This window comes from Pundamilia nyererei, unplaced genomic scaffold (genome assembly GCF_000239375.1).
Source record: "Pundamilia nyererei isolate P.nyererei 1_Seehausen unplaced genomic scaffold, PunNye1.0 scaffold00036, whole genome shotgun sequence".
In the NCBI taxonomy this organism is placed as follows: domain Eukaryota; kingdom Metazoa; phylum Chordata; class Actinopteri; order Cichliformes; family Cichlidae; genus Pundamilia; species Pundamilia nyererei.
In genome coordinates, this window is record NW_005187437.1 from 859,827 (window position 1) to 884,588 (window position 24,762).

Below are 24,762 nucleotides of genomic sequence, written 5' to 3' on the forward strand. Positions count from 1 at the left end.
TATATATATGTGAATTTCAGTGCGATCTCTGTTGAAGGTGAGAGCGGACAGGTTTCAGTGGATGGGCTCGGAAATGTTTGGTGTTTGCATGAAGATGACAGTGAAATGGTCTTTGCTGCTTGTAAAGCGACATACTTTATAGTGCTGCCTCACAAAGTCAGATCCATACTACAATGCCGACTGTTGCATTGCCCTGCAGACGGGTTCCCTTGTTGTTGTAAAATGCCAGACCGCAGTGTTACCTGTAATGTTTCTAAATATGAGCATCTACTATCAGATTCACGTGTAGATGTTCCAGAAAATCAAATGCCAAACCACTGACCTCACAGGCAGTCATTTGTAAGTAGTAAAACTGAGCTGATATCTTTTTATTGTGTCCTAGCTGCAGGTGGTAAGAGTTGAAAAACGCAAGACGTCTCCAAAAGTACTCTTATTAGATTCACACGTAAAACATATTTATCGACTTAAACATGATGACCAGTTAGCTCATTTAAAAGAAACATTTTATCAACATCCGTCGTGTGATTTATTTATTTTTTTATTCACAAAGAAAAATAATAATAATCAAAATCAGACGTGGAATCAAACAGCAGCATCGTCTCAGAAAAGGTGTCGTGTGACTTTTCGTGCTTTCTGCCTGTCCCCTCCCAGTAGTTCAGCAATGAGAGCTGACCTTTGGTGGCGTTGCAGCAGCTTGGCCGGCGCCATGGGCCCCAGGCCATGTCAACACACGGCAAAGCGATGCACAGCTCGCTCCCCGTATGGTCACAGGTCACCGTGAGCTGCCAGTATGTATTCCCACATAATGTAAATAGAGAGTAATGTTAGCTGTTGCAGTTGTGGAGTTGTGCTCACAGTGAGAATGAGTCAGCAGTGAGTATCAGCTGACAGTATCAGTGCTCTCATTATGCCCCTGCAGCTGCTTAGGCTTTACTCACCTGCACCAGCTCCATCTGTATAACTCATGCTTGTCACAGGCATATCTCAGCCCGTGTTTGCCATATCACACTGATATGTATATCTGCTCTGTTGGCTCTATTTTTGCAGGGTTTCTTTAAACTGCATGGGTTTGGTGGGTTTTACAAATCTCAACAATAGTAACTACTCTTCCAAAAAGTGTAACATGGCATATATTGTTCTGGTTAAGTATTTCCCCGAGGACCTGGATGTGCTACAAAGCAGAGAGGGGATTTCAGCCAGCTTTCCACTTAGACGGAGGTGGCAAGAAAATTGAATAATTTATTTTATTTTATTTTTAAAGTTACTTACTTTTCAAAGAGTTTTTACCTGAGCTTTCAGGCCTTTTTGAAGTACTCTAGTTTATTGTAATTATGTAACTAAGTTAGATATTGTACTGGAACTTTGGTCTTGTGATAATAGTTGGTTGGCAAACATGGCCTATCTATATGTAAGGCTTTCAGTGGACCCTATAAATGTTTATCCGCACTGACATTTGACCCCCTCCCAGTTGGTGCTTTAGTCTTCTGATCTTGTGTCTGAATTCACTCAATCTGTCATCCAGATGTAGCTTTTCGTATGTGACACAACGATGATGCCATACATCTTTACAAGTTCTCCTCTCCAGTTGGTTCTTGTCTTACATAGAGGTTTATTTAGCACCTTCAAGACAAATATAACAGGCTCCATCATTAATCTCCCGTTTTGTGACAAAGGATGTGCCCTGATGTGAGGACAGGAAATATTGATGGCTGCTCCCTGGACATGATCCCAAATCATTTCCAGTTCACAAATGATGGCTCAGCTCGCTGAACCGCAGGACGCCTCGACTCAGAGTCCCCAGAGTCGCTCCTCTACGTTCCTACAACAAACACGTGTCGACAGAAATCCCACCGCGTCCGCAAGCTCGGCCAGCTGGTTTCTCTTTAGCGTGTTTCATAGCATCCTTTGTGTTTGGTGGAAAACAAAACTGCAGTGAGAGGAGCGGTGGGCTGGGAATAATTGCAGGCCTGCATGCTGGTCGATCGGCATTGCAGAGACAGCTATGAAACCACAACTGACGTCAGCAGTCAAGTGTGACTGTGTGTGTGTGTGTGTGTGTGTGTGTGTGTGTGTGTGTGTGTGTGTGTGTGTGTACTCATTTTGAATATCACTACTAGAATAGTGGACTGAGTGTTATCCTGACATCTGTGTGATTCCAGGAATGATGATCAACTCAGAGCCAGGCAAACACTCAACAAAGCGGTGCTGTCCAATTGTTTTCTCGCAGTAGACAATAGTTTGGTTGACCGGACTTTTAACGAATGAGGAATTAAGGTGTCCACATGCAGCCTGCTTCTGCTCAGTTTGTCACAGGTGAACTCCATCACCTACATAGACTTGAGGGCTCCGCCTACACAGCGGGAGGCCAGGTAGGGAAAGCCCGGAGATCGCACTTCAGTTGGCTTGACAGGTAAAATTAAATAATAATCGAGCTATATGAAAAAAGATGACGCAACCTTTTTTGGGAAGTGGAGTTGCAAGACAACTGGAACAATAAGGTAAAGAAAGAAATACTAACATAGAGGAAAAGTGACTCAGAGTCTGCTTGTCTCTTGTTTTTTGCTTTGTGGAAGTTTAACAAAGACGTTGAATATGTAGGGGAACGGATATCATCTAGGACTGTATTTGTGCCAAAGATATGCATGCAAAATATAAGTAAAATATGGGAATATAAGACTTTCTGTCTAACAACACCAGTGTCTGAACTTAGGGTCCCTGTTAAGCCTAAGAAATAAACTAATCCATGTGCTTGAATGCACTGGGATCATTTAATGAAAAACTACAACAGGCCTGGATTGTGAGTCTGTAGCCCTCAGTGGTGGCAACAGACATGGCGTTAACATGAACAGGTAATGTTGTGACTGGCACCTCATACACTTGGAAATGTCAGTATCTTGCCTGTTCCAATTGAGTATATTGCATGAGTGCATGTCTCATCAATAAATACATAGTAAGTAGATTTTGCTCTCTTTTTATTTGTCCTTTTAATGCATTACTACAGTATGTAGTATTCATAGCTGTTAAATTTACTAAGTGTGATTCTCCACCCTTATGGGAAACAAAGGGTTAGAAAAAACACTCTCTCTGTGCTGTCTCCATCTTGTTGTGTCCTGCTGATCAGAGATGTGATTGGCTGCTCCCGGGCTGCCCTTGGCTAATTAGAGGAGGAAGTTGCATGCTCCTGCCTCACCACTGGACTCAATCACTGTATACTGAAAGGCGCCAATTACTGGCGTATGAACTTGATTAAAGGGGCACCCAGCACGGCTTGTTGCTGGGCAAAGACGGATGCGTGTCTGTTCGTGCCCCAAACCGGCCTGTCCGGTTGCGCACCAGTGTGATTTAAGGCTGTTCGATTTTCAGGTCGATGCTGGAGCCAAATCTGGATCTCTACCGCTGGGGCTGTAATCACACACTGCCTTTGTGTGTATGTGTGTGTGTGTGCGTGTGTGTGGAGCTCTGGGTCATTCTGGCCTAGTGTGTTACCCACCTAACCAGTTTCTAATGATGTTAATGCTGATCAGCCACTGTATGGATTTCAGCCTGGCTGGATGGACAGAGATAATCACTGCACATAGACCTCCATGATCAATACCCGTCCGGAGGAGCGAATCAACCTTTGAGGCACCCTGAACTCCAAAATTTTAACCTCTTCAGCTCCACACCAGTAAAAAGTCTGTAAAAAAAAAAGCCAAATTTCTTACTGTTACGTTAGACGGCACACACTTTTACAAAATTATCTTTTATTAAAATGAGGTTCAAGCGTTCAGAGTTTCAGCTTTTCAAATGTGGATGAAAGGGTGTGATCCTAGGACAAAAAATGCTATTAGTTCTTATTCTGATGGTCTGATTGGAGTGTTTTATGTCAGTATGTGTGCATTAGGTTTATATTATAAGATGATTCATGTGTGTGAGATGTGTTGCAGTAGTGGTTAATAGCTGCACCGTTGTACTGGCTGCAAACAGATTTCACAAAACACTGTGTCACACTTTTTTCTTTTTTTTTAAGTTATGCACACAGCCCCAGACACCAATTTTTCTCTCGCTTTCTTCCTTCCTTTGTTTCTCGTGACAGCAATTAAAACAGAGCTCTGCTGTTTTCAGAGACAAGAGTCCTTCCTCTGCCTGTAGGTCAGAGGTGACAGAAAAATAATAAATACAGCAGCTGGTTTGACTCTCAGCAACCTTCTCCTCCCCTTGGCTATATTTAGAGAGACACGAGCTGCTCTGAGATCAGATGTTGATGTTGGACGCAGAGTGCGTGCTCTGTTTGGACAGCGATCCGCAGTGGCTGGCTGGTCAGGTGAATGGAAAGAGCAACTGGCTCTTAAGGAAGGTGCGGCTCCAGTGCAGTTTTATAAAAGAGAGGAGCTGATAGATTTGTTAGGGTTGTTAGGGTTTCCACTGATGGTACAATATGCTTGCGGTAAAGTGTAAAGTGATATTTTACTGTACAGCGTGTGACCAGTATAAGTAGAGAAGAAATTCCACTCATTAAAATCACCTTTTCTGCTCTCTGGAAACTGTGAGCGGGCAGTGCTGTAACTGATTGCAGTTTGGGGTTTCAGTTTAGCTCCAGGATGCTTAATTGGAACGCCACGTTTATTTATTCAGTGCATTTACTGTTAGAAACAACAGAAATTTGGGAGTTTGGAAAGCTTAATTTGATTTATACACCATTATTGATTTTAATACATTCTGTTTATGTCCTGTATGTAAGTTGTAAACACTGTGCATGCTGAGGCAAATCATATAGAGATCTAAGAGTGAAAAGTGTCCATTCAGCGACCACTCTAAACCTGCTGCTAGCTCCACACACTGATTAACTCTTTTGGACTGCTCCCCTGTGGGAGATGAGCCTGAAGCTGTTGTTTCTATTTCATTTGTTATTGTCAGAATAAATGGAGATCACTTCCAAGATCACCTTGTGCGATCCTGTGACTCTCACAGGATTGCTACTCCCTCGCAAGATAATGGAGGGCTAAGAAAAGCACCGGTGATATCACAAACAACTGGAAGATATCTAGCATGTTTTGCTTGTTGCCCGTGTGTGGGTAATGTATTTTTCTTTCAGGAAAAAAAAGCACATTTTTATCAGCACAGAAAATGCTGTTCTGCTCCCTAATGTAGCGCAGCATGTTTATCATTAACTCACTAGAATTCACAGTTTGTGCGGGAGAAGAGTTTGAACACAGGGCCTCCTTTCTTTTTGCAATGCTCAAATCTGGGTTTGCACAAATACTTTCGCTGCTTGTTCTTCCCGTGCCCTGCCTTGCTGTCGTGATGACGTTCGCACACGCACAGAGCGTGCAAACTGCACAGAGTGACAGTGAGAGGAAAGATCTGTTTGGCAGGCTGCTGGACGAAGGGAAGCAGGCTGTTTTTCTGCTGTGTTCAGATCAAATATACAATAGGCTTGAGGTGTAAAGCAAACAAACCCTCTTTACTCCCTGGACTGTCACACAGACACGCTTCTCTGTCTTTCCTTTCTTAGTGACATACCGGTAATGCAACGAGAAGACACACACTGTACTCTAATGCTAACCTGAGCCTTGGAGAAAACTCACTATTTGCTAAGACTGAGCCTCAGTGGTATAAATTATTCCCTGGTCTGTTTTCCTCCTCTCCCCCTCACCTCTTGTCTCCTTCCTGGTGTGATGTTTGAGGCCCCTTGGCCAATTCCCACGCTACAAGGGAAGAAAACAGGAGGGAGGGTGTGTGTGCAAGTATGTGTTTTGACCTCCAACCCCCGGCTCTGTGTCATTCAGCCATCAAATAACATCTGGACTCTGGTCACTCTCACACACACAACAGAATGTTTTCTGAAATCCCTCAGCCTGGTTTCCCATGAGCACATCACAAGCAACAACAACAACAAACGAACAATAACTGGAATCAGTTCTGCATCTCATTTCATGGCATACGGACAGGTTTTAAACTTTTTGCTCAAGGTCCACTTATACAGAGTATATCTGTACTTAGACTCAAAAGTTGCTCCAAGATTAAGAACACAAATGCACTAAATAATTTTTTAAACAATTTAAAACCAAAATATTTAATTTAGAATTACAAAACTCAGCAAATCCTCACAATTGGGAAACATGAATCTGAAAATGCCTGACATAGCTGCACTTTTCTAGCAAAAGAATAACTGATCATGAAACCAGAAAAGCAGTTCTTTTTAATTTAGTTTACAGACAAAAGATTTTTTTCCCCTTCTTTGATATAGTGATAAGGGGAAAAACTAAACATCCTGGGAACAAAAGCAGAGCTTAGGATGTGGGTGTCAAGGGATGTGTTTGTGTGTGAGAAAAGTTCAGTCAAAAACACAGTTAAGGACAGAAAAGGGACCCATAATGTACGTCAGAGAAAGGAAGAACAATGCTCGAGTCAGGGGACAGACCAAGGTCAGCGTGTTATGTACGCTGTAACTGAACAAGACGCCAGTGTGCCTGGCTGAATGTCTGCCTGTCATTCTGTTTAAAGGGTGGATGCCCATTCACTTGTTAACAGTAGCTGTGGTGCAGTGAAAAAAGGGACACTTTCTACATTTTCTGCATTTTTACAAATACGTCATTTATGTAATATTAACAAATTCTACTATTCACCTTAAAAAACTTAAAAAGCACTTCCAGGACTCAGCTGTTTAACTTAACTCTAACATCCATCCGTCCGCTTCCTCGGGAGTGCTGGTGACTATTACAACTGTCATAGGGTAAAGGTCACAAGTCTAACACAGCTCAGCGTAACAGCACATGTAAGTGCATTTAAGGTGTATCATGGTCAAATCTGGTGAATACCACTCTGCTTTACTGGTGATGGAAGGAAATATAACCACACTGTATTAAAACTGTGTTACAGAAGACACAGAAACTGCCAGATTACTGGGAGTCGGGTCCATCTATCCATTTTCTTTCCTGCTTTTCCAATTCAGAGAAGCAAGAGGTAGCTGGAGCCTGTTCCAGCTGTCATAGGGAGAGCAGTTCTGAACAGGTCTCTTGCGTGGAGAGTGTTTTACAAAATTCAGATAGATCCAGATGCATTGTACCTGGATCAGGATGCAAGAGATGAGATATGAGTTGAGTATTAGGATTCTTTTATTTTAAACCATAACTTGTCTGCTGTGCATACCACAAAAGGCAATGGCCATTGCAGTACTTCTTGTTCCTCAGTAGGGGGAGTTGTCTCACTATCAGAAGCCTTCTGAAGTGAGCTGCTGCTGCTGAAAAACTTTGTATAGATCTTTTGTATTTTGTTTTTATTTTATGCCACATCAAAATTCTCTTTCACACTTGATTTGTCATATTTTAGGTCTTGCTGTGCAGTTATCTTCATATAAATTCATCAAGTCCACTTTAAGGAGTGTTTGTTAAAAAACATCTGTATCTAGCCTTTGTCATTTACCCCTAAACATTATGGAAAATTTGATGTGAACACAAATAAACTTGTCATTTTCTTGTACATTTCAACAGAAATATTCTATTGCATGAAATTCTAAATGTGGGATCCTCTGGTCTGGTTTAAAAAAGACTCTTGCTCATAATGAAATTTAGCAACAGTTTAAACGTATGCTACGAATTGCCGTGTCACCTGCACGATGTCCTTGAGAAATGTGCTTGAATGCCATCGTACTTGCTCACGCCAATATCTAAAAAGAAAACACAGACTGTACGATTGGAAGGAAAAGAGCTGTATGGCTACTAGGATTCACCTAGTAGAATTTAAAATATCATCCTTCATAAATATATTCATGCGGACGGGTGAAATCATCTGCACCCTGCATTGGGATGGGGGGTGGGGGGGGGGTGCATCTACGTAAGCACCATCACAAGTCTCCCAGTTCCCCTATTTCCTGTCAGCCAGGTCTATTTTTAGCTTCTGACGTCACCGGTCTCCTCTGATGGAGCCTCGTCACGGCCGATTACACCGAGCCGGGGGTGGAGGAGGTGTGTAGAGTGGGGCTGAACGAGGTGTAGTGGTGGGGTGGCATCATTGAGGTAAGCCCTGCTGCTGCATATCACCCCCACCAACCCACCCTCCGGGAAATTGCACCAATCAGATGCAAGGTGCTGAGCACATCACTGTGCTGGATACAGCCCTCCTCATCACCACCCCCACCTCCCCCAACCCCTCCTGATCTCGCTGTATCTCACTGTTTCTATGAACTGGGCCCATTTCATTCAGCATCGATTGCTTAATGGCCATCTTTCATTTATCACGCAATATTATTGCTGGAGCGCTGGAGGCAGGCTGCACTAAAAATAGACACAGGAGCAAGCTTCCATTGCTCGACTGGTGCTCTGTTTTCAGCTGTTATGAAAGGGGGAGTTTGCATGAATGAGAATGTATCTAATTGATAAAGACGGTCTGTTAATCGTACCCATGCGGCGGCCGCAGAATGGAGCTCCGAGGTCTCAGTCAGGTGAATTCCTTAGAAGGAAAGAGGTTTAGCCGAGAGGACGCTGGCTCACGGTGAGCTTCAAATAGTGCAGAGATCAGCAGAAGAAGATGAATTTCCGAGCTGATAAGCTTTGACCCCCCCAGACAACACTCAAAGTCGAGTTCTCCTCCACTTCCTCTCTGCCCACAATGGTTGCAGCGCCGTGCTGGCTCTTGCTTGGACAGCGTGTTACAAAAAAGTGTGGTTTGGTTCAAAGGCATTAGGAGGGAAAGGGAATTTACTGTCATAGTGAAACCTGCAATTGAGAAGAATTCAATCTGATCATTTGCAGCTGTGCTGCTGTTTGCTGACAGAGGCTTTTCTGGAATTGACATAATCCCACTTTTATCATACCAATAAAAAAATCAAAATTTTGCAAATATGGAAAAAAAAATACTGTGTGGTTATTTTCAGCAACTCTTTGTTGAACACTTGGGGGCATATTTCGATGTCGCTGCTATGACGGGCAAGAGCGCGAGCGGCGGGGCGGGTTATTGGCTGTCGTTGCACCGAGGCAACGTGCCAGTGTTGACGTCAAACAGAGATGGTGAAGGGGAAAGATGTGCGTGAGTGTGTGCTAGATTGTGAAAGCAGTAATCACAAGGTCACCTGTTTAAACTCAGAGGAGACACTCTATCTGAATACATTTTTTTCCCATTGTGCTGCCAATAAAAGTGGCATCCTGTGCATTGTATTACTATAATTTTCAGGTAGTCCGCATGAACCCCGTTCTTGTGTCACTTTATAATTGTAGCTCCTTTGTGTCTGCTGTCAGAGATTCCATTATGATGATTTGGGGGCACTTTGGGAAATTGATTTGGATTTGCAGCCCTCTGCACTGTACTTTCAACTTTAGCTGTTCCATAGAGGTGCAATTGTACCCTGTCTCACCACAGTCTTATCCTTTCTGTCTCTACATGCAGATCAGCAGCTGCTGCAGAAACTGTTAGTGCTGTGCATCACAATATTTGTGTTTGTCTGAGATTTATATGTGAAATCTTTGCTGCCTGTCTCATGTTTTCATATATTTCTTGTGCTTTTTTCCTACAGTAGGAACTATGCATTTCTTTGTTATTCTGGCTAGGTTTTATGCTCAATATTATATTATAGTAAGTAGCCAACAATTATAGCAGTTAATAGCAGCTAATACTAATAGAGGTATTAACCTGACCTCTGAGTCACTGCATGCAGTTTTAATCATGCCAAAAATGTAAATAAAATAAATGAAAGCAACAGAATTATTTCATTAAAAATCAGGCTGTGATGCTAGCTTGTGGGTAGGAACAACAGAATACTTATTAATTTTTTCTCTCTTCTCTTCCTTTTCTCTGTAGTTTTGATGTGGAGAATGGCCTGTCGGTGGGTCGCAGTCCACTGGACTCTCAGACTAGCCCGGGTTCTGGTCTGGTACTTCAGGCCAACTTTCCCCACAGTCAGCGCCGCGAGTCCTTCCTCTATCGCTCTGACTCAGACTTCGACCTTTCACCCAAAACTATGTCCCGCAACTCGTCCACTGCCAGCGACCTGTAAGTATTCTCGGACGCTTTCTGTATTGTTTCAGCAACAATAAGCCGAGAGATTTTTGTTTTCTGTTCTTTTGTTGGTGGGGTTGCAGAGCTGGATTTGGAGGAATATATATAGTGTGCTTAAGAGCACAAAAACTTATCTCATCATTCCAGAGAAATCAAAATGTTTCAGAAAGAGGCTGAAGATATGAAGGCGCCGAATACCTACAGATCATCTAATCTCTGAGAAACTGCACAGTAAAACAAACTATTTTCTGAATGAAAATGAAAACTTTAAAGTTAGTTTTAAATATGATTCCAGCAATATGTTTTAAAAGTGTTAGTTAGCCATGTTATCCACTTTGTTAGGTACACCAGTTATCTAGTCAGCCAATCACATGGAAGCATGCAGACATGGTCAAGACAAGCTATTGAAGTTCAAACTGAGCATCACAGGAAGAATGGTGACTTATTCTTATTCACATGACTCTTGACATCATGTGAGGCTGGTCTGAGTGTTTGAAAACTGCTGATCTGCTGCGATTTTCCTGCACAAACATCTCGAAGGTTTACAGAGAACGATCTGAAAACAGCAAAATCCAGGGAGCTGCTATTCTCATTGATGCCATGTCTGGGGGAGAGCGTCCCAGTTTGCAGAAGAGCATCTCTGAACGCACATCAAACAGATGCTCTACAAGAGCAAAAGAGCACAGTGGACCCTACAAACAGCGAAAGTTTGGACAAGCTTAACAAAATAGAAATTTGGGGGAGAAAAAAAAGGTTTGAAAGGGAGAATTGTGTCTCTGGAACAGGAGATCCACATCATGGATCTACAGCTTACAAATATAGAGCTTCTGATGTGACGCTATCATGTCAAAAATGGATCAAAGTCTCGGAGGAATGATTCAAGCACACTGTGGAATCAATGCATGAAGAATTAAAGAGACCTGAAGGCAAACAAGGGTCCAACCCTGTACCATGAAGGTGTACCTAATAAAGTGGCTAGTTGTGTATTTCGTTCAACATTTTTTAGCACAACAAAATAAAATTTTCATTTAAGTCAAGGTTTGAAATGATTTGCATTTCACGAGATCACATTGATTGTGTCAGTGTCATAAATACAATAAATTATAATAAATACATTTAAAACTATTTCTAGTAAGCTCACCTAAGGTCCTATTTACACTCGAAGAACTACATGCATTTGGCAGCAGGCTTTAAAGACACTTCAGGCAGCACAGCTAGAGTTTAAAAATGTAAACACGAGAGCAACCAGTTGTAGGTGTAAATGCAGTGAAGTCGCCAGCTAGCGGGAAACATGCTGGTAACGCTACGCTAGTTCAGCAACTAGTTTCTGTCTGTTTATACAGCTGAAGATTTCTCTTGTGCAGCTAGCAGTCTGTTTGAAGCCAGAGTGTTAATGGGGCCTCGACCACCAATAGCTGTCGCTCCTTTGTTTTGAAGGGAGGAGGGATTGAAGCATTGGGAAGTCAATTGGCTACCTCGGTGAGACAAAGTGTGAAGATTGCTGTGATTTTTCTGTCTATCTCTTTGGCCTGTGCCACACTCTCATGAGTCACATCTCCCACGCTTTTCCCAAACACGATCCGAACAACTTTACCTTGGATGCTCGGCTCCAAAAGCATCTCAAGCTCAAAAGTTTGAGAAACAGTCCCAGCAACCATTTGACAGATGCTGATGTGCTGCCACCCGTGTTTCAGTCACAAACCTGACGACTACAAAGGATTTTGATATTTTACTAAACAAGGTGGCGCTCACAGTCATGCATCAAAATGTTTGCTGGACAGTGAAGGCCAACTTAGTGTTTTTCATAGTTAGCATGATTTCACCCTGAGGTCTGGAGGTCTGTGTGCATGTTGTCACCCTAAAGCTTCCAGAAAGCTTTAGCTGATCTAAAACTGGTTTCCCAAGCATCCAAAGCATGAGCTCTGTTCCTCACCTGCATGTTGTTCTAGTTATACAAATAAGTCTTAGAGGCATTTTTTGTCCCTCATAGATAAACTTAATATCCCATCATTTCTAACCTTTAGTGGGATTGGTCTTTTTTAACATTTCCCTTGAGATACAGCTTACTCGTAGCTGGGTTTATTTGTGAGACGCAATCTTGTTGTTTAAATTTAAATTTAGAAGTCAATCAAAGTGAATACTAAAACATCACTAAATGCAAGTTTAACTAATTAACTTTAGTCCTTAGATACAATACGAATAGGGGTTTTTTGCCTAGCAACTAGTGCTAGCCTTTCTAACATTCATCCTGCTCCTCTATTCCTTATTGCCAACTCTTAATTACCACGTAGTCACAAAAACAATATATCTATGAGGTTTAGCACCTTTGCCTCTAAGAAGGATTTTGTGTAACTAATACAACGTGTTGTTCTCCTTTCTTTGTTCAGCGTGATATTCAGACCAGTCACGGTCTCATCCAACTGCGACGTTCCTGCTCAGTCAAATATCCCAGTAACAGCAACCTGACTGTTGTCATGATTTGTGTGTTTGTGGTGTGGAATCACACAATACATCATGAACTGCTCTTTCCCCTCTCACGTGGCCTTTTTTTTTAATTTGCAGGCATGGAGAAGACATGATAGTGACTCCATTTGCACAGGTTAGTTGCATATGCTTGTTGCTGGTCCTTTAAGAGCTTCCGTTGTTTGCTGTCATTGAATCAAAGCCAAACTCAGGATCGAGGGTGCCAGCAATGATATTATGACAGGCGGAAGCCGGCAACCTGTACGGCAACAGGCCAAACACAGCACAGGCTTTACAGTTTAACAGACATGGCATCAAAATGAATGTTTATACACGTATTACTTGAAACAGTTGTTTGAACTGTGTGAAGATCTGCTGATCAATGCATTAAGCCAGCAAGCAGCAAGTTACATGTAAGCAGTTCATAAAGAAACAGCCCACAGTGAAAGCATGGTGTAAACAGCTAAGCACTACACTATTCTCTGAACTCCTGAAAGCCCTGTTTTCACAGTGAATTTCATTAAAGCTACTATAGAGCCACTGATGATGTATTTAAAAAAATATTTGTTTACCGAAGTGTTTGTTATTTATGACAGACCGTCTGTCCCGTGAAGTGAGATGTGAAATATAATTGTTTCCATTCAAAGTAAATCCATCTAATTTGGGGCGTTGCGCTGTCCAGATGCTCTGCGTGGCTCCTTGCTCTTTGCTTACTCATCAGTTTGAGAAATAAGACATGGTTCATTTTTCACAGACAACACCCACACACATTCTCTTTGTGCTGAACAGCTTGTTCTTATGTGTGTGTGTGTGTGTGATCATCATCAGCGACCTACTAACATGATCTGTGTACATGTGATAATTCCAAACTAAAGTCCAATATTTACCCTATAAAAGTTTATCATCAGTAAACGTTAGATATGAGAGAGAGCAGTGCTTCAGCATGCTTCCTCTCTTACATCAGGCTTTTGGAAGTTAGCTGAGCTCAGATAGTACTATCAGCGACATGAAACCCTTGCATGCTGTGCCTGTAAAGTGTGATGTTTTTAAACCACTTAGCTTTTCTCTTCTTACTCAAAGTCCATTTTGCATTTTTATTTAAATGCTAAAAGTTCCTGATAGGGTCTTTAAAAAGGGTTAAAAGTTCCAAAACAAAAAAGTCACTATATTCACGGTAACAGGTAAAAAAGGTTCAACCATCTAAAAGAATGGTTCTTTATTTTGAACGAAAATTGGTTCACGTATTTCGTTTATTCATTTTTTTTAGGTTCTTGCCAGTCTACGAACGGTGAGAAGTAACTTTGCTGTTCTGACACATCTGCAAGATCGTGTGGGAAACAAGTAAGAGCACAAACATGATGTGGAGCGGATGACTAATTTGCTCTTTTGTTATTCTACCGACACATCATCTGTTTTGTGTTTCAGGCGGCCGTCAAGCAGCAACCAGCCGCCCATGTGTAATCCATGTCTCACAGGTCAGTGTTAATACCCCTGAGTGATGGGACACTGAGAGGTTCTAGTTCCTCTGTGACTAATGGTGCCTTTCTCATAGAAAATGAAAATGTTGTTGTCTTTTTAAATACATAGAAAAAGAATTAAGTGATTGTTGATTCAGGTAAATCTGAAAGATGCGCTTCTTACAGTTAAACGGATGCAAATATAACAGTGCTGGTAAATGAATGGTGAAGACATTGACAGTCAGGACAGGTGCAGCATGACAGGATCAAGTTTTCTCTTACCAAGATCAACAGCAGACCCATGCAACATGTTAAAGATGTGGATGTTTCCACAGCAGTCCCAGGTGTAAACTGCAGCGTGTCTTTGTTTGACCTCTGACCTTTCAGAGGAGCCTTACCAGAAGCTGGCGATGGAAACCCTGGAGGAGCTGGACTGGTGTCTGGACCAGCTGGAGACCCTGCAGACGAGACACTCGGTCAGCGAGATGGCATCCAACAAGGTGAGGTGATTCAACTCAGCTGTGTCCATACCGATCATTAATGCTGTGAAGAAGTGCAGGTGGAAAACAAAAGCCTCTGATCTATGCCCATTTGTTTATGTATTTATGTATTTATTCAACTGAGTATCCAATCTGTGCTGTTTGACTGTCTGTTGGCAGTCTAGCATCCACTTTTCAAGATATCATTTTAAAATTTTGTGTGATGGTAGATACCGATAACAGCTCCAGCTGAGATGATTTCGTGCAAATTGGGTCACACAAAAATATAAAAATCAATAAAAAAACTAAATATTACTCGTTTTTTTCTGAAATACTACATTGACTAAAATCTTTTAACTTTTTCTTTGTACTTTAGTTTGTAGAGAGAGTACACAGACTGGCTGTGACTGGGCTGTAATAAGGTAGATGGAGGGGGAAAAGTCAGTGTGTCCTAGGAGCTTTGCAATCTACTCTCATGCATCAACTACACACGAGATTTTCAGCTTTTTCATTGTAGTGCAAACTTGCTTTCACTGTTCACAAATTACCTTTGTACAGGAAGAAAATTAGATTTGAGGCGTGCGTAAATAACACTACTGTTCATGAATGGTGCCTCTCTCCACTCAGCGCACGTCCTTGCTGGCTCTTCCTGCTGTCTGGCTGCAAACCTCCTCCTTCCCTCACTCAGCCAATCATATCTCTTTCGTCCACTCAGCCCCTTAAGCTAGACTAACGTGATTGGTCAAAGAAGGGGGACCAGCATGCGGGGCAGGGGGGGCAGGGGATTCTCGCAGACTCTCCCTCACTCTAGCTCCTGCTCTCCCTCTTTATGTTTATCATTGACAGCGTGTGACAGTAGTTGAATGAGAGACTGCAGTCACACCCTGATGGCAGAGCTCTTCTCCTGCCTCCTCTACCTCAGCTATACCCCACCCTATCCCTCCAGCACCGCCCCCCCTTCATCTTCAGGATTGCAGCTAGGAACTGTGGGAACTTAAATTTTTTAAATGGACTTTTTTTTCATGTCCAGACCATCTCTGCTGAGCATGGAGCAGAACTGAGTGGGGAAATTGCAGCCTATTACTAAGCAAGCAAACTTGGATTTTAGCCTCTACTAACATCAACATGCGTGAGCTGACATGCCTGCGTCGGCTCTCTGGGTTTATCTGTACTGGAAACTCAGACAGGTGAGCGATGGGGAGCCCTGCTGGCTTTCCTTGTTGACAATGGGATCTAGTGATCAGCAGTGCAGGCTTTGCAGTGGGATGAATGCTGAGTGAGCCCACCTGTCGGATCTGACTCAGGACAAGATCCACAAAGGGGCTGAACGTGAGTGTGTGTGTGTGTGTGTGTGTGTGTGTGTGTGTGTGTGTGTGTGTGTGTGTGTGTGTGTAGCACAGAAATGACAACAAAAAGGGCCAAAATAGCCATGCGTGTTAGAGGAAACAGTTGTCATGATTGTCAAAAAACAAAACACGAAATCTTAAGAGGAATGATTCATAGGTGCAGAAATGGCTCGCATGTAAACAAGTGTGTGTGTGTGCGCACGCGTGCAGGAAGTACTGAAGCACAAAGGGGGAAGCCGTGATGAGAAGCTCCAGGAGAAATCAAACAGATGATAAACAGTTATGTAGGCTGATGCATGTGTTTGCGTTGGCCTGTATGTGTGCCACAAAATAGCCGTGCAGCCACTGCAGCATCACACTCTCACCCAGATCCCCTCCTTCCTCCCTCAGCCTCCACCTGCCGAGACTGTTACATAATCAGTGTGGAAACTACTGCCCATTACTGCCATTAAATTCAACGGCGAAACACTGAACTCTTTTAATTTATTAAAACTTCATGAAAATTTCACTTGTGTTTTTGTTTTCCTACAAACAGTGCACGTGTTTTTGTTTTTTGTTTTTTGTGCTTAGAGATATTATAGAGATATTGTAGCTTGTTTTGATTTTTGTATATATATGTATATATATATGCATATACGGAGGTATATCAAAGGGTATTCATGGACTGTAGGCTGGGAGCATAATCCTATGAGTGCTGCACTGCTGGGGTTTCCCCACATTTTGTTTCACTCTTAATCGAAGGAAAAACAATGAAACATTTGATTTGGCTGTGAAGTTTTTGGGGCTTTAACAGTGAAAATGAATAAGGAAAATACAGATGTGGATCGTGCCCATTAAGAACTTGCTAACTTTTCTCTACCAATGCAAACAGCTTACTGGACTGAATTATGGAAGTCTGAAGAAACGATGCGTACTGACAGTTTAACAAATGGAGGCCTCAGTAGCATGTGCGATCGTGGCTCAAGAGTTGGGAGTTCGCCTTGTAATCGGAAGGTTGCCGGTTCGAGCCCCGACTTGGACAGTCTCGGTCATTGTGTCCTTGGGCGAGACACTTCACCCGTTGCCTACTGGTGGTGGTCAGAGGGCCCGGTGACAGCCTCGCCTCTGTCAGTGCGCCCCAGGGTGGTTGTGGCCACAATGTAGCTTGCCATCACCAGTGTGTGAATGTGTGTGTGAATGGGTGGATGACTGGATATGTAAAGCGCTTTGGGGTCCTTAGGGACTAGTAAAGCGCTATATAAATACAGGCCATTTACCATGTGGAAGAACACTGCCACAACAGCCTGGCACTTCCTCCTCATGCTGGTCATCATCTTGGTCACACACTGCTGTTGGATGGCATCCCATTCTTCAACCAGCATTTCTCGCAAATGTGGTTGTGTTGGTCGCACAACCTGCATCTCTCTGCATTGAGATAACAAGCCTTATTTTTCAGTGAGGGAGATGCCGCCCCGCCCCATCACACTACCTCCACCAGAAGGTCCACCAGTCAGCACAGTGTTGTCCATGTCCTCTTAAAGCTTTGATCCTACCACCCAATAGTTGTAGGCAGAATCTGGACTCTTCACTGAACATAATGTACCTCCAAGTGTTCAGGTCCCAGTGCACATGTTGCCAATGCCAGCGTAATGGTGTAGTGTAATCTTCTTGGGACACCCACTTCATGGCCTGTCTCTGACATCCCAGACACCAGCTTGAAGTTGCCTTATGGCACGGGCCCTTTCCAGGTCAGTCAAACGTGGCACTTTTAGTGCAGACAGACACCACCTGACTGCTGTAGCAGGGACCTTGCTCACAACTGCTGCTAATCAGGCACCCAATTGTTAGCATCTGGGCTACTGGAAGCTCAAAACAAGAGTCAAGAAGAGTTTTAATATTGTCAGAGAAGATTTGCCACATTTTTCATGGGCACAACTCACATACTGAACTATTCTGCTCCACCCACAAATACATTTTCTCTACAAATGTGGCACCATTTCAGAGGAAACACGCTCTCCAACAGTATAAGATTTATTCACAGAAGCCTTGTTGCAACAAAGAAGTAATCGACCAAACCCAGATTTCCTTCATTTATGTGCCAAGTTTAGTTCTTGGCACTTAAAAGAGGTTAAATAAACAGAACCAAACTCAGTATAATAAAGTAGATACAAAGAGATTCAATCAGACCAATGTAGATACTCCGAGCAGGGTGAGGAACAAACACTTGTAAATTATCTAATAACAAAGAAAAAAATCTACAGTTTGCTTAGTAACAGCAATGAAACCCCAAATTACTCAATATCTAACTCACAAAACTAAGATATATAAAGAACAAAGATAAATGACTCTAGCTATCTGCCCTATGGCGTCACAATACTTGGTTTGTTCCGATCAGCACCTCCTGTATTTAATAGCACCGCATGCTGGAGGAACAGCCCAGAGGCCTCAGCAGCCAAACAGACTTCTAAAAATGAGTCAAACCTATAAAAAATAATGATATGCATACACTACATATAAAACAATTTCAGTAAATGCAAATTAAATGAGCGTGGTGTATGAGATCACAGATTGTGTTTCCTCATTTAGGGTTATGTATATGAGCCATGTGTATCAGGTAACTCAAGGTAGCTCAAGTGTATTGTGTAAAGCGTGGATGCATGGAGGTTACCACCTTCATCACAGCACCTCGTCTTCTTCCCTCTATTTTGTTACACAAATAATGATTTGTTTTTTAGTTATGCGATCTTTCACCTGCCTCTTCACATTTCTCCCACGTTTTTGCAGTTACAAAAATCTAAGCAAATTAGTAATGTGCAATTTAAAAGCTAAAATGTGACATGCATCCATTAGGTTGTCTGTAGTAACATATTAGTCATTTTTTTCCGTTGACCTTTCATGCACTGTGGGTTTGTTTGTTTTTGTTTTTGTTTGTCCTTGGAAACCTTTTTGTTTACCGTTTTGTCTCCGTGTTCAGAACATGAAACAAATTTCATTCAAACGTTGGAAAGTGCTTCAGTGTTTGTTTTGTTTGGTCCTTCTGCTTGTTTGCACCCATATTTTGGTAACGTAGTTTGCTACACATTTCCTCTGTTGGTCTAAGAGTCAAATGAAGGGAAGGAGGCATGTTGTATTAGTGTTTATAGTTACAGAAAGGATTTTGAAATAAAATGCCTTGCTACACACATGCACACCCATATGCTTGGTGTGTGTTTGCAGACTAACCATGTGTTGTTTATGGTTTTGTCATGTCTACACAGTTTAAGAGGATGCTGAACCGCGAGCTGACACAGCTATCGGAAACAAGCCGCTCAGGGAATCAGGTGTCAGAGTACATCGCCAACACCTTCCTCGGTAAGTTAGAACTTTGAAATCTTGTGAATGCAACGACTGAAGAAGGATTTTCAAATTGATACCACAGTTGTATCTACTACGAGGCTGAGGGGAAACACTGCCAGTAAACTAATTTGCTTCTTTGCATCTCCTGTTTTTCTTTTTTGCTCTTCAACATATTTGAATGTTAGGAGGTCTTCTTGTATTTTGTTGGAGTGGATAAAAATGTGGTTTGAGGATGAATAGGGACAAAAAAAGAAGACAGAAAGAAGGGAAGGGAAGGAGAGGATGACTTTCCAAAGGAACAGGGAAAGGTAATTTTACTATATAGAAGAAGGGAGTCATTGTGAGGGAGAAAGGATGTGGGGGGGGTTTCTTGTACATGGAAATGAAAAGAGCGTGTTTCTGAAAGAAGGTGAGGACTGTGTTAACAGGACAGATGGAGAAGGTGAGGATTTTTCCTTTTTCTGACAAAGAAGGAGGCGGGGCTGCAGACAGCATTCCCGGACACATTGTGTGGCGTTGTCACGGCAACAGGGTGCACATTATTCAACGGCGTGCCGTATGAATAGGAGGCTCAGTGTTCAACAGCCCTTCCGGCAGGATGGTCCGGCTGAACGAGGATGGCGCTGTCAGTCGGACGCCGTTTTGATATGAGTGCCTCTTCTTCAAGTCTGGCTGCGTTTGGAAATGAGCACCATGGTTTTGGGTGTGAGGAAGAGAAGGCACTGTGAGAGAGGTGAGAAAGGCCAGACAGCGCCTCGTGTGACGCTGCCACTCAGATCGCTGTGCATCCTTAGGTGCCGTGTGCTCGTATCTGGATTTCGTGCCTCTGTGCTAATGAAACACAATGAATGGAAAATACCGAAGAGGATGTGTGGACGTGAGGTAAAGCTGGCTGTCCGTGATGTCACAATGGTATCGTTATTCCCTTGGTTTGTACCCCCCAAAAAATGGATGAGTCGTCTTCAACACAGCCATGTCTGCTGGGGCAGTACCTCTGAGTCAACAAATCATGTTGAGATGATGCTGATACCATCAAAGGAAACCTTTTGGTGTTTTTGTGTTTTTGCCTCAAGGACTACGCTCTCTAATTTGGGTTGAAAAACAAAATCTCCTGCCTTTGATCTTAATCAAGTGTGCTTTGTCATCAAACTGCTGGGAAACAGATGGTTTTTAACCATCATCGTTACGTTTTTGCTGCTAGTGTTCTTCACCTGCTGCCGTAAAATCTGTTTTCATGGTGTTTTTGTGCAATACTTACATTAATTGTGTTTAGTTGGCCAGATCTCTCAGCAAGCACTGCAAAACCAGCAATGTTGTTGCTCCTTTTAGCCTTGTTTTATTATCTCAGCTACGAACAAATAGATTTCGGGTTTCTGATCAGGTGGTGTGAACTGAGTCTCATTGTCATTATAATGATAATGTGTCATTATACTGCTGATGAAGATGGGTTTACACATGTTTTCCGTATGTTTAAGTTCCTTTGTGCAGGAATTCATGTGTTTAGGAAAATGTCAGGTTGCACAGTGACGGTTTCCTGAATTTTAGCTCTGTGCACCACTACAGTGGGTTTGAAATGAAGAAAATGATGCAACTGACATGCATACTTTAACCATTTAGGAGTTGCCACTATTTTTATACAGTCTTTGTAAGTGGAAAACAATATCACAAATATAAATTAATTGCTTAAATTCATGGATATCACCAAAATGTGGATTTCTGCCTTTATGATTATTTACTGCAGGCTTTCTGTTTATTCAGTAGTCTTAGCTTAGTTTAGCTTAGTTTGTAACATACTTTACTTCTACATTGCTTTTACACTGATGAACCCTCAGTATTTTCTCTTGATAACTTGTCTATACAGTAGCCCTGGGAGTGGAGTGTTTTGCATCCTGCTGCACGCTGTGAAAAAGATCTTCTTTACCATGGACAGGATCCTTTGAAAATCCTCTGTAGTCTTTCATGGATGTCCAGGCTTTTCTTTTTCTTTTTTCTCAGGTTTTCCATAAACTGTTGGTTGTTGAGGTGGACTTGTATTATCTATGTTAATAGCAGTTGTAGTAACAGCTACTGTTCACAATGTGTCAACTAAAGTCCTAGGAAGTCTATAAAGTACACCTAGTGGATGTGACTGCAGCAACAATTGAAGAATCACAAGTTCCAGCTGCAGTATTGAGAATTTGCGTGAGCTGTTGCAGTCACACTATCATCTAATACTTACAGAGTTAAGTGTTTCTAGTAGTGCAATGATTACTAAAATATTGACAGTATTAGTAGTAATTATAGCAGTAGCTAAAAGTATGCAGACACATCATCATATACTTCCCACTGTCTAGGGCAGATCTACAATAGTTCTACAGTGATAGGAGGCCACAGCAAAAGCAAAATCATTGTGATTTTGTGCAATAAACTTGGAATGTCATCGTCTCTGAAATGGTTGTTGCAAAAACAGGGACCAGGTCTGCAGCCACTTAGAGTCAGTTCCTGTCTTGAAAGTAACTTTGGGCTGTTAAGGCGGAGCATTGTGATCGAATGGCAATAAGATGGAGTCAGCCTCCTATGGGTTTGCTTAAAATGGGTCAAATTAGAAATTACATCCAATATGTAAAATGTTTGTGGCAATATGGTGATTAACTATGACAAACTGGCAAAAAAATTGCAAGTCAGTTGCAAATCCATCCACTAATAGTGATGTAGTAACTGTGCAGTAACACTAGCATTCAGCAGCCAAGCTTTTACTAGGAGTACAACCACTTTGTACGCTCATCGGTGCATGCTTACTCAGACTGATTGCACCGTGTCGGCTGCGTCTGTCTGCATGTTTAAATCCGAACGTACCTTTTTTAAGAACTTTGCCAATCTCTCTGCGAGTGATTGCAGTGAGGAGGTTGTCGTCCTGTTTTTAAGTTCATGAACAGCTGCTAACAGCAGTGTGTCTAAATGACAGTCAGACCCGCATTATGTGGAAACAGGGCTGCTTCATAGAAATGGCTACATTGTGGACAGTTTGGTGAGTCAGTTTAACAGATCTGAGAGAACTTGTGATTTTTTTTGCGTTTGTCAGAGTAAAAAGCTTTGCAAAGATAAGAAAACCAGCGTGATTATCTCCCTCTAAATGTAAGGCAGGTAGAACTGAATAATCAAGTGGCTGTGTATTTTAAATTGGTTGAAGACACAAGTGGATGCAGTGAGCACTCTGTCACGGTTTTTCTAACACCTACAGATCTAATGGATCACATCTGGCCATAACATTACGTGTCTGTTCATGTTGCAGAGAAACAACATGACGTGGAAATCCTTTCTCCTCCTCCGAAGGAGAAGGAGAAGAAAAAGAGGCCGATGTCACAGATCAGCGGTGTGAAAAAGGTCACACAAAGCCCGGGTTTGGCGCCTGCCTCCATCCCTCGCTTTGGAGTCAACACACCACACGAGAACCTGCTAGCCAAGGTGGGTTCGCGCATACGCTGCAAAGACAGAAAGACACAAACACACCTACAAATGCGCTGTGTCATTACATGCTCTCTTTTATTTCTGCAGCAATTTGAGGATATCGATCGTTGGGGTATGGATATATTCAAAGTAGCAGAATATTCTGGAAACCGTCCTCTGACAGTGACCATGTACACCATTTTCCAGGTAGAAATCTGTTCGCTCCACCAAAGACCAGAATCGACCCAATTTGTGTCTCATGTTTATCTTGAATGCTCCTCATCAATGTGACAGGAGCGAGACCTTCTGAAAACCTTCGATATCCCAGTTGACACCTTCATCACCTTCATGATGACCTTAGAGGACCACTACCATGCAGACATAGCTTATCACAACAGCATCCACGCAGCTGATGTGGTGCAGTCCACCCACGTCCTCCTCTCCACCCCAGCTTTAGAGGTGAGCAAATAAGGCATTATCTAACCCTACCAGCTCCAGGGCTCTGATCTCTCAGTGGACCGAGCAAAGCTCCACCTACTTTTTCTTCTGAATAAATTAATTTTCTCTTCCTCGTTCACCTCAGGTGGTTTTCACAGACCTGGAGATCATCGCCGCTCTGTTTGCCAGTGCTATCCACGATGTTGACCACCCAGGAGTCACCAACCAGTTCCTCATAAACACCAGTAGGCTTCTGTCTTTCTATTTAAACAGCACACAGCTTGGGGTAAATAAGGACAGTTTAAAAGTTGACTGTTAAGAAACTGTAGCTAAAAGCTTAGGATTAAAGCCGCCTTTCAAAGAGGTATTCCACCAACATGTCACTAAGGATCAAAAGGTGGCATTTTTGTATCAAATACCAGATATGAACACTATTTTCTAAATATAGTGAGAAAATAGGGTCAAGAAGATACAGTAGTACATATATCAGATCGGAACGCCATATTCCCCGAGACCTCAGGATGATATATTTATCAAATGGTGGAGGCAGACTGATCTGAGTTAACTCACAGACCCGAAACAATATGCATACCTCTGTGTCACTATTCCACTTTCTCATACAAATACACGCCACAGGTTTTCTATTGATTTTTATTGATTTCTGTTATTTTTGTTCCTTTAACCCTTTGATGCATGAATTATGACAACCTCAATCAGTATTTTTATTCATCTTTAGACATGAAAAAAAAAGATTTTTGAACTTTGAGTTTTTTTTTACATGTCCACTTAGGTGGACAACATCAGAATCAGAATACTTTATTGATCCCTGGGGGAAATTATTTTTTGTTACAGTGCTCCATTATAAACCAACATAAACCAACATTAAGACAAGACAGACAATACGCTAACTAAGAATAGTACAATATATACATATATATACATACATAAGTCACTCATAAATAAATAGCTGGAAAAGAAACATGTGTAGTTGTAGCAGCAAACAGTGTGTTAAGTGGATGCGTTGTACAGGGAGATAACCACAGGCAGGAATGATTTCCTGTGTCGTTCAGTGGTGCTTTTCGGTAATCTCAGTCTCTCACTGAACGTGCTCCTGTGACTGACCAGCATGTCATGGAGTGGGTGGGAGGTGTTATCCAACATTGTCTTTATCTTGGACAGCATCCGCCTCTCCGACACCACCTTGAGGGAGTCCAGCTCCATCCCCACAACATTACTGGCCTTACGAATTAGTTTATTAAGTCTGTTGGCATCTGCGATCCTCAGCCTGCTCCCCCAGCATGCAATAGCATAGAGGATCGCACTGGCCACAACAGACTCATAGAAAATCCTCAGCATTTTCTGGCAGATGCTGAAGGACCTCAGTCGCCTCAAAATATAGAGACGACTCTGGCCCTTCATAAGTCATACGTTTTGACTTATGAATTTGGTATGGAGTGACACATCAGTGTCTACTGTAGTGGTTTATGTGCAAGTGTACCATCAACACTGACACAAATACAAGAACACAGCCTTTGACTAGCTGTCCACTGTAGTGACCACTATGCATTAAAGGGTTATTTCCTTTATTTTAATATGTCTATTTTAATCTATATGGATCTCTGTAATCTGCACATTTATTTTAGCAGCTTTGTTCAGTCGTTATCATTAATAATAGTTTAGATGCAGCTCAGAAATGTAAAGACAAGAGTCTGAATTGACGATGTAAATACATTAAAGTTGAAAATTAGCTAAAAAAAAAGAAAAAAAGACGTACAGATTAAAATCAATAATAATTACAGCCAAAATATTTTGACATGTTTCCTTAACTTTTCCAGTCTTTAAAATACATAGTAATACATAGAAATG

The 24,762-nt window shown here is 42.1% G+C and overlaps 1 protein-coding gene across 9 annotated transcripts in view; it reads left to right on the top strand.

The window, feature by feature from the left end:
* LOC102197099 (cAMP-specific 3',5'-cyclic phosphodiesterase 4D-like) overlaps positions 1-24,762 on the top strand; it is a 105,514-nt gene that overhangs the window by 73,346 nt on the left and 7,406 nt on the right. For 5 of the 9 annotated variants that reach the window (XM_005730216.2, XM_005730217.2, XM_005730215.1 and 2 more), the window contains 11 exons: positions 9,775-9,966; positions 11,410-11,451; positions 12,535-12,571; positions 13,703-13,776; positions 13,861-13,910; positions 14,280-14,392; positions 18,954-19,047; positions 22,304-22,476; positions 22,567-22,665; positions 22,753-22,917; positions 23,042-23,141. In XM_005730216.2, coding sequence (XP_005730273.1) covers positions 9,775-9,966; positions 11,410-11,451; positions 12,535-12,571; positions 13,703-13,776; positions 13,861-13,910; positions 14,280-14,392; positions 18,954-19,047; positions 22,304-22,476; positions 22,567-22,665; positions 22,753-22,917; positions 23,042-23,141 — 1,139 coding nt within the window. The other 4 variants (XM_005730219.2, XM_005730218.1, XM_005730221.1 and 1 more) reach the window with 3 other exon arrangements.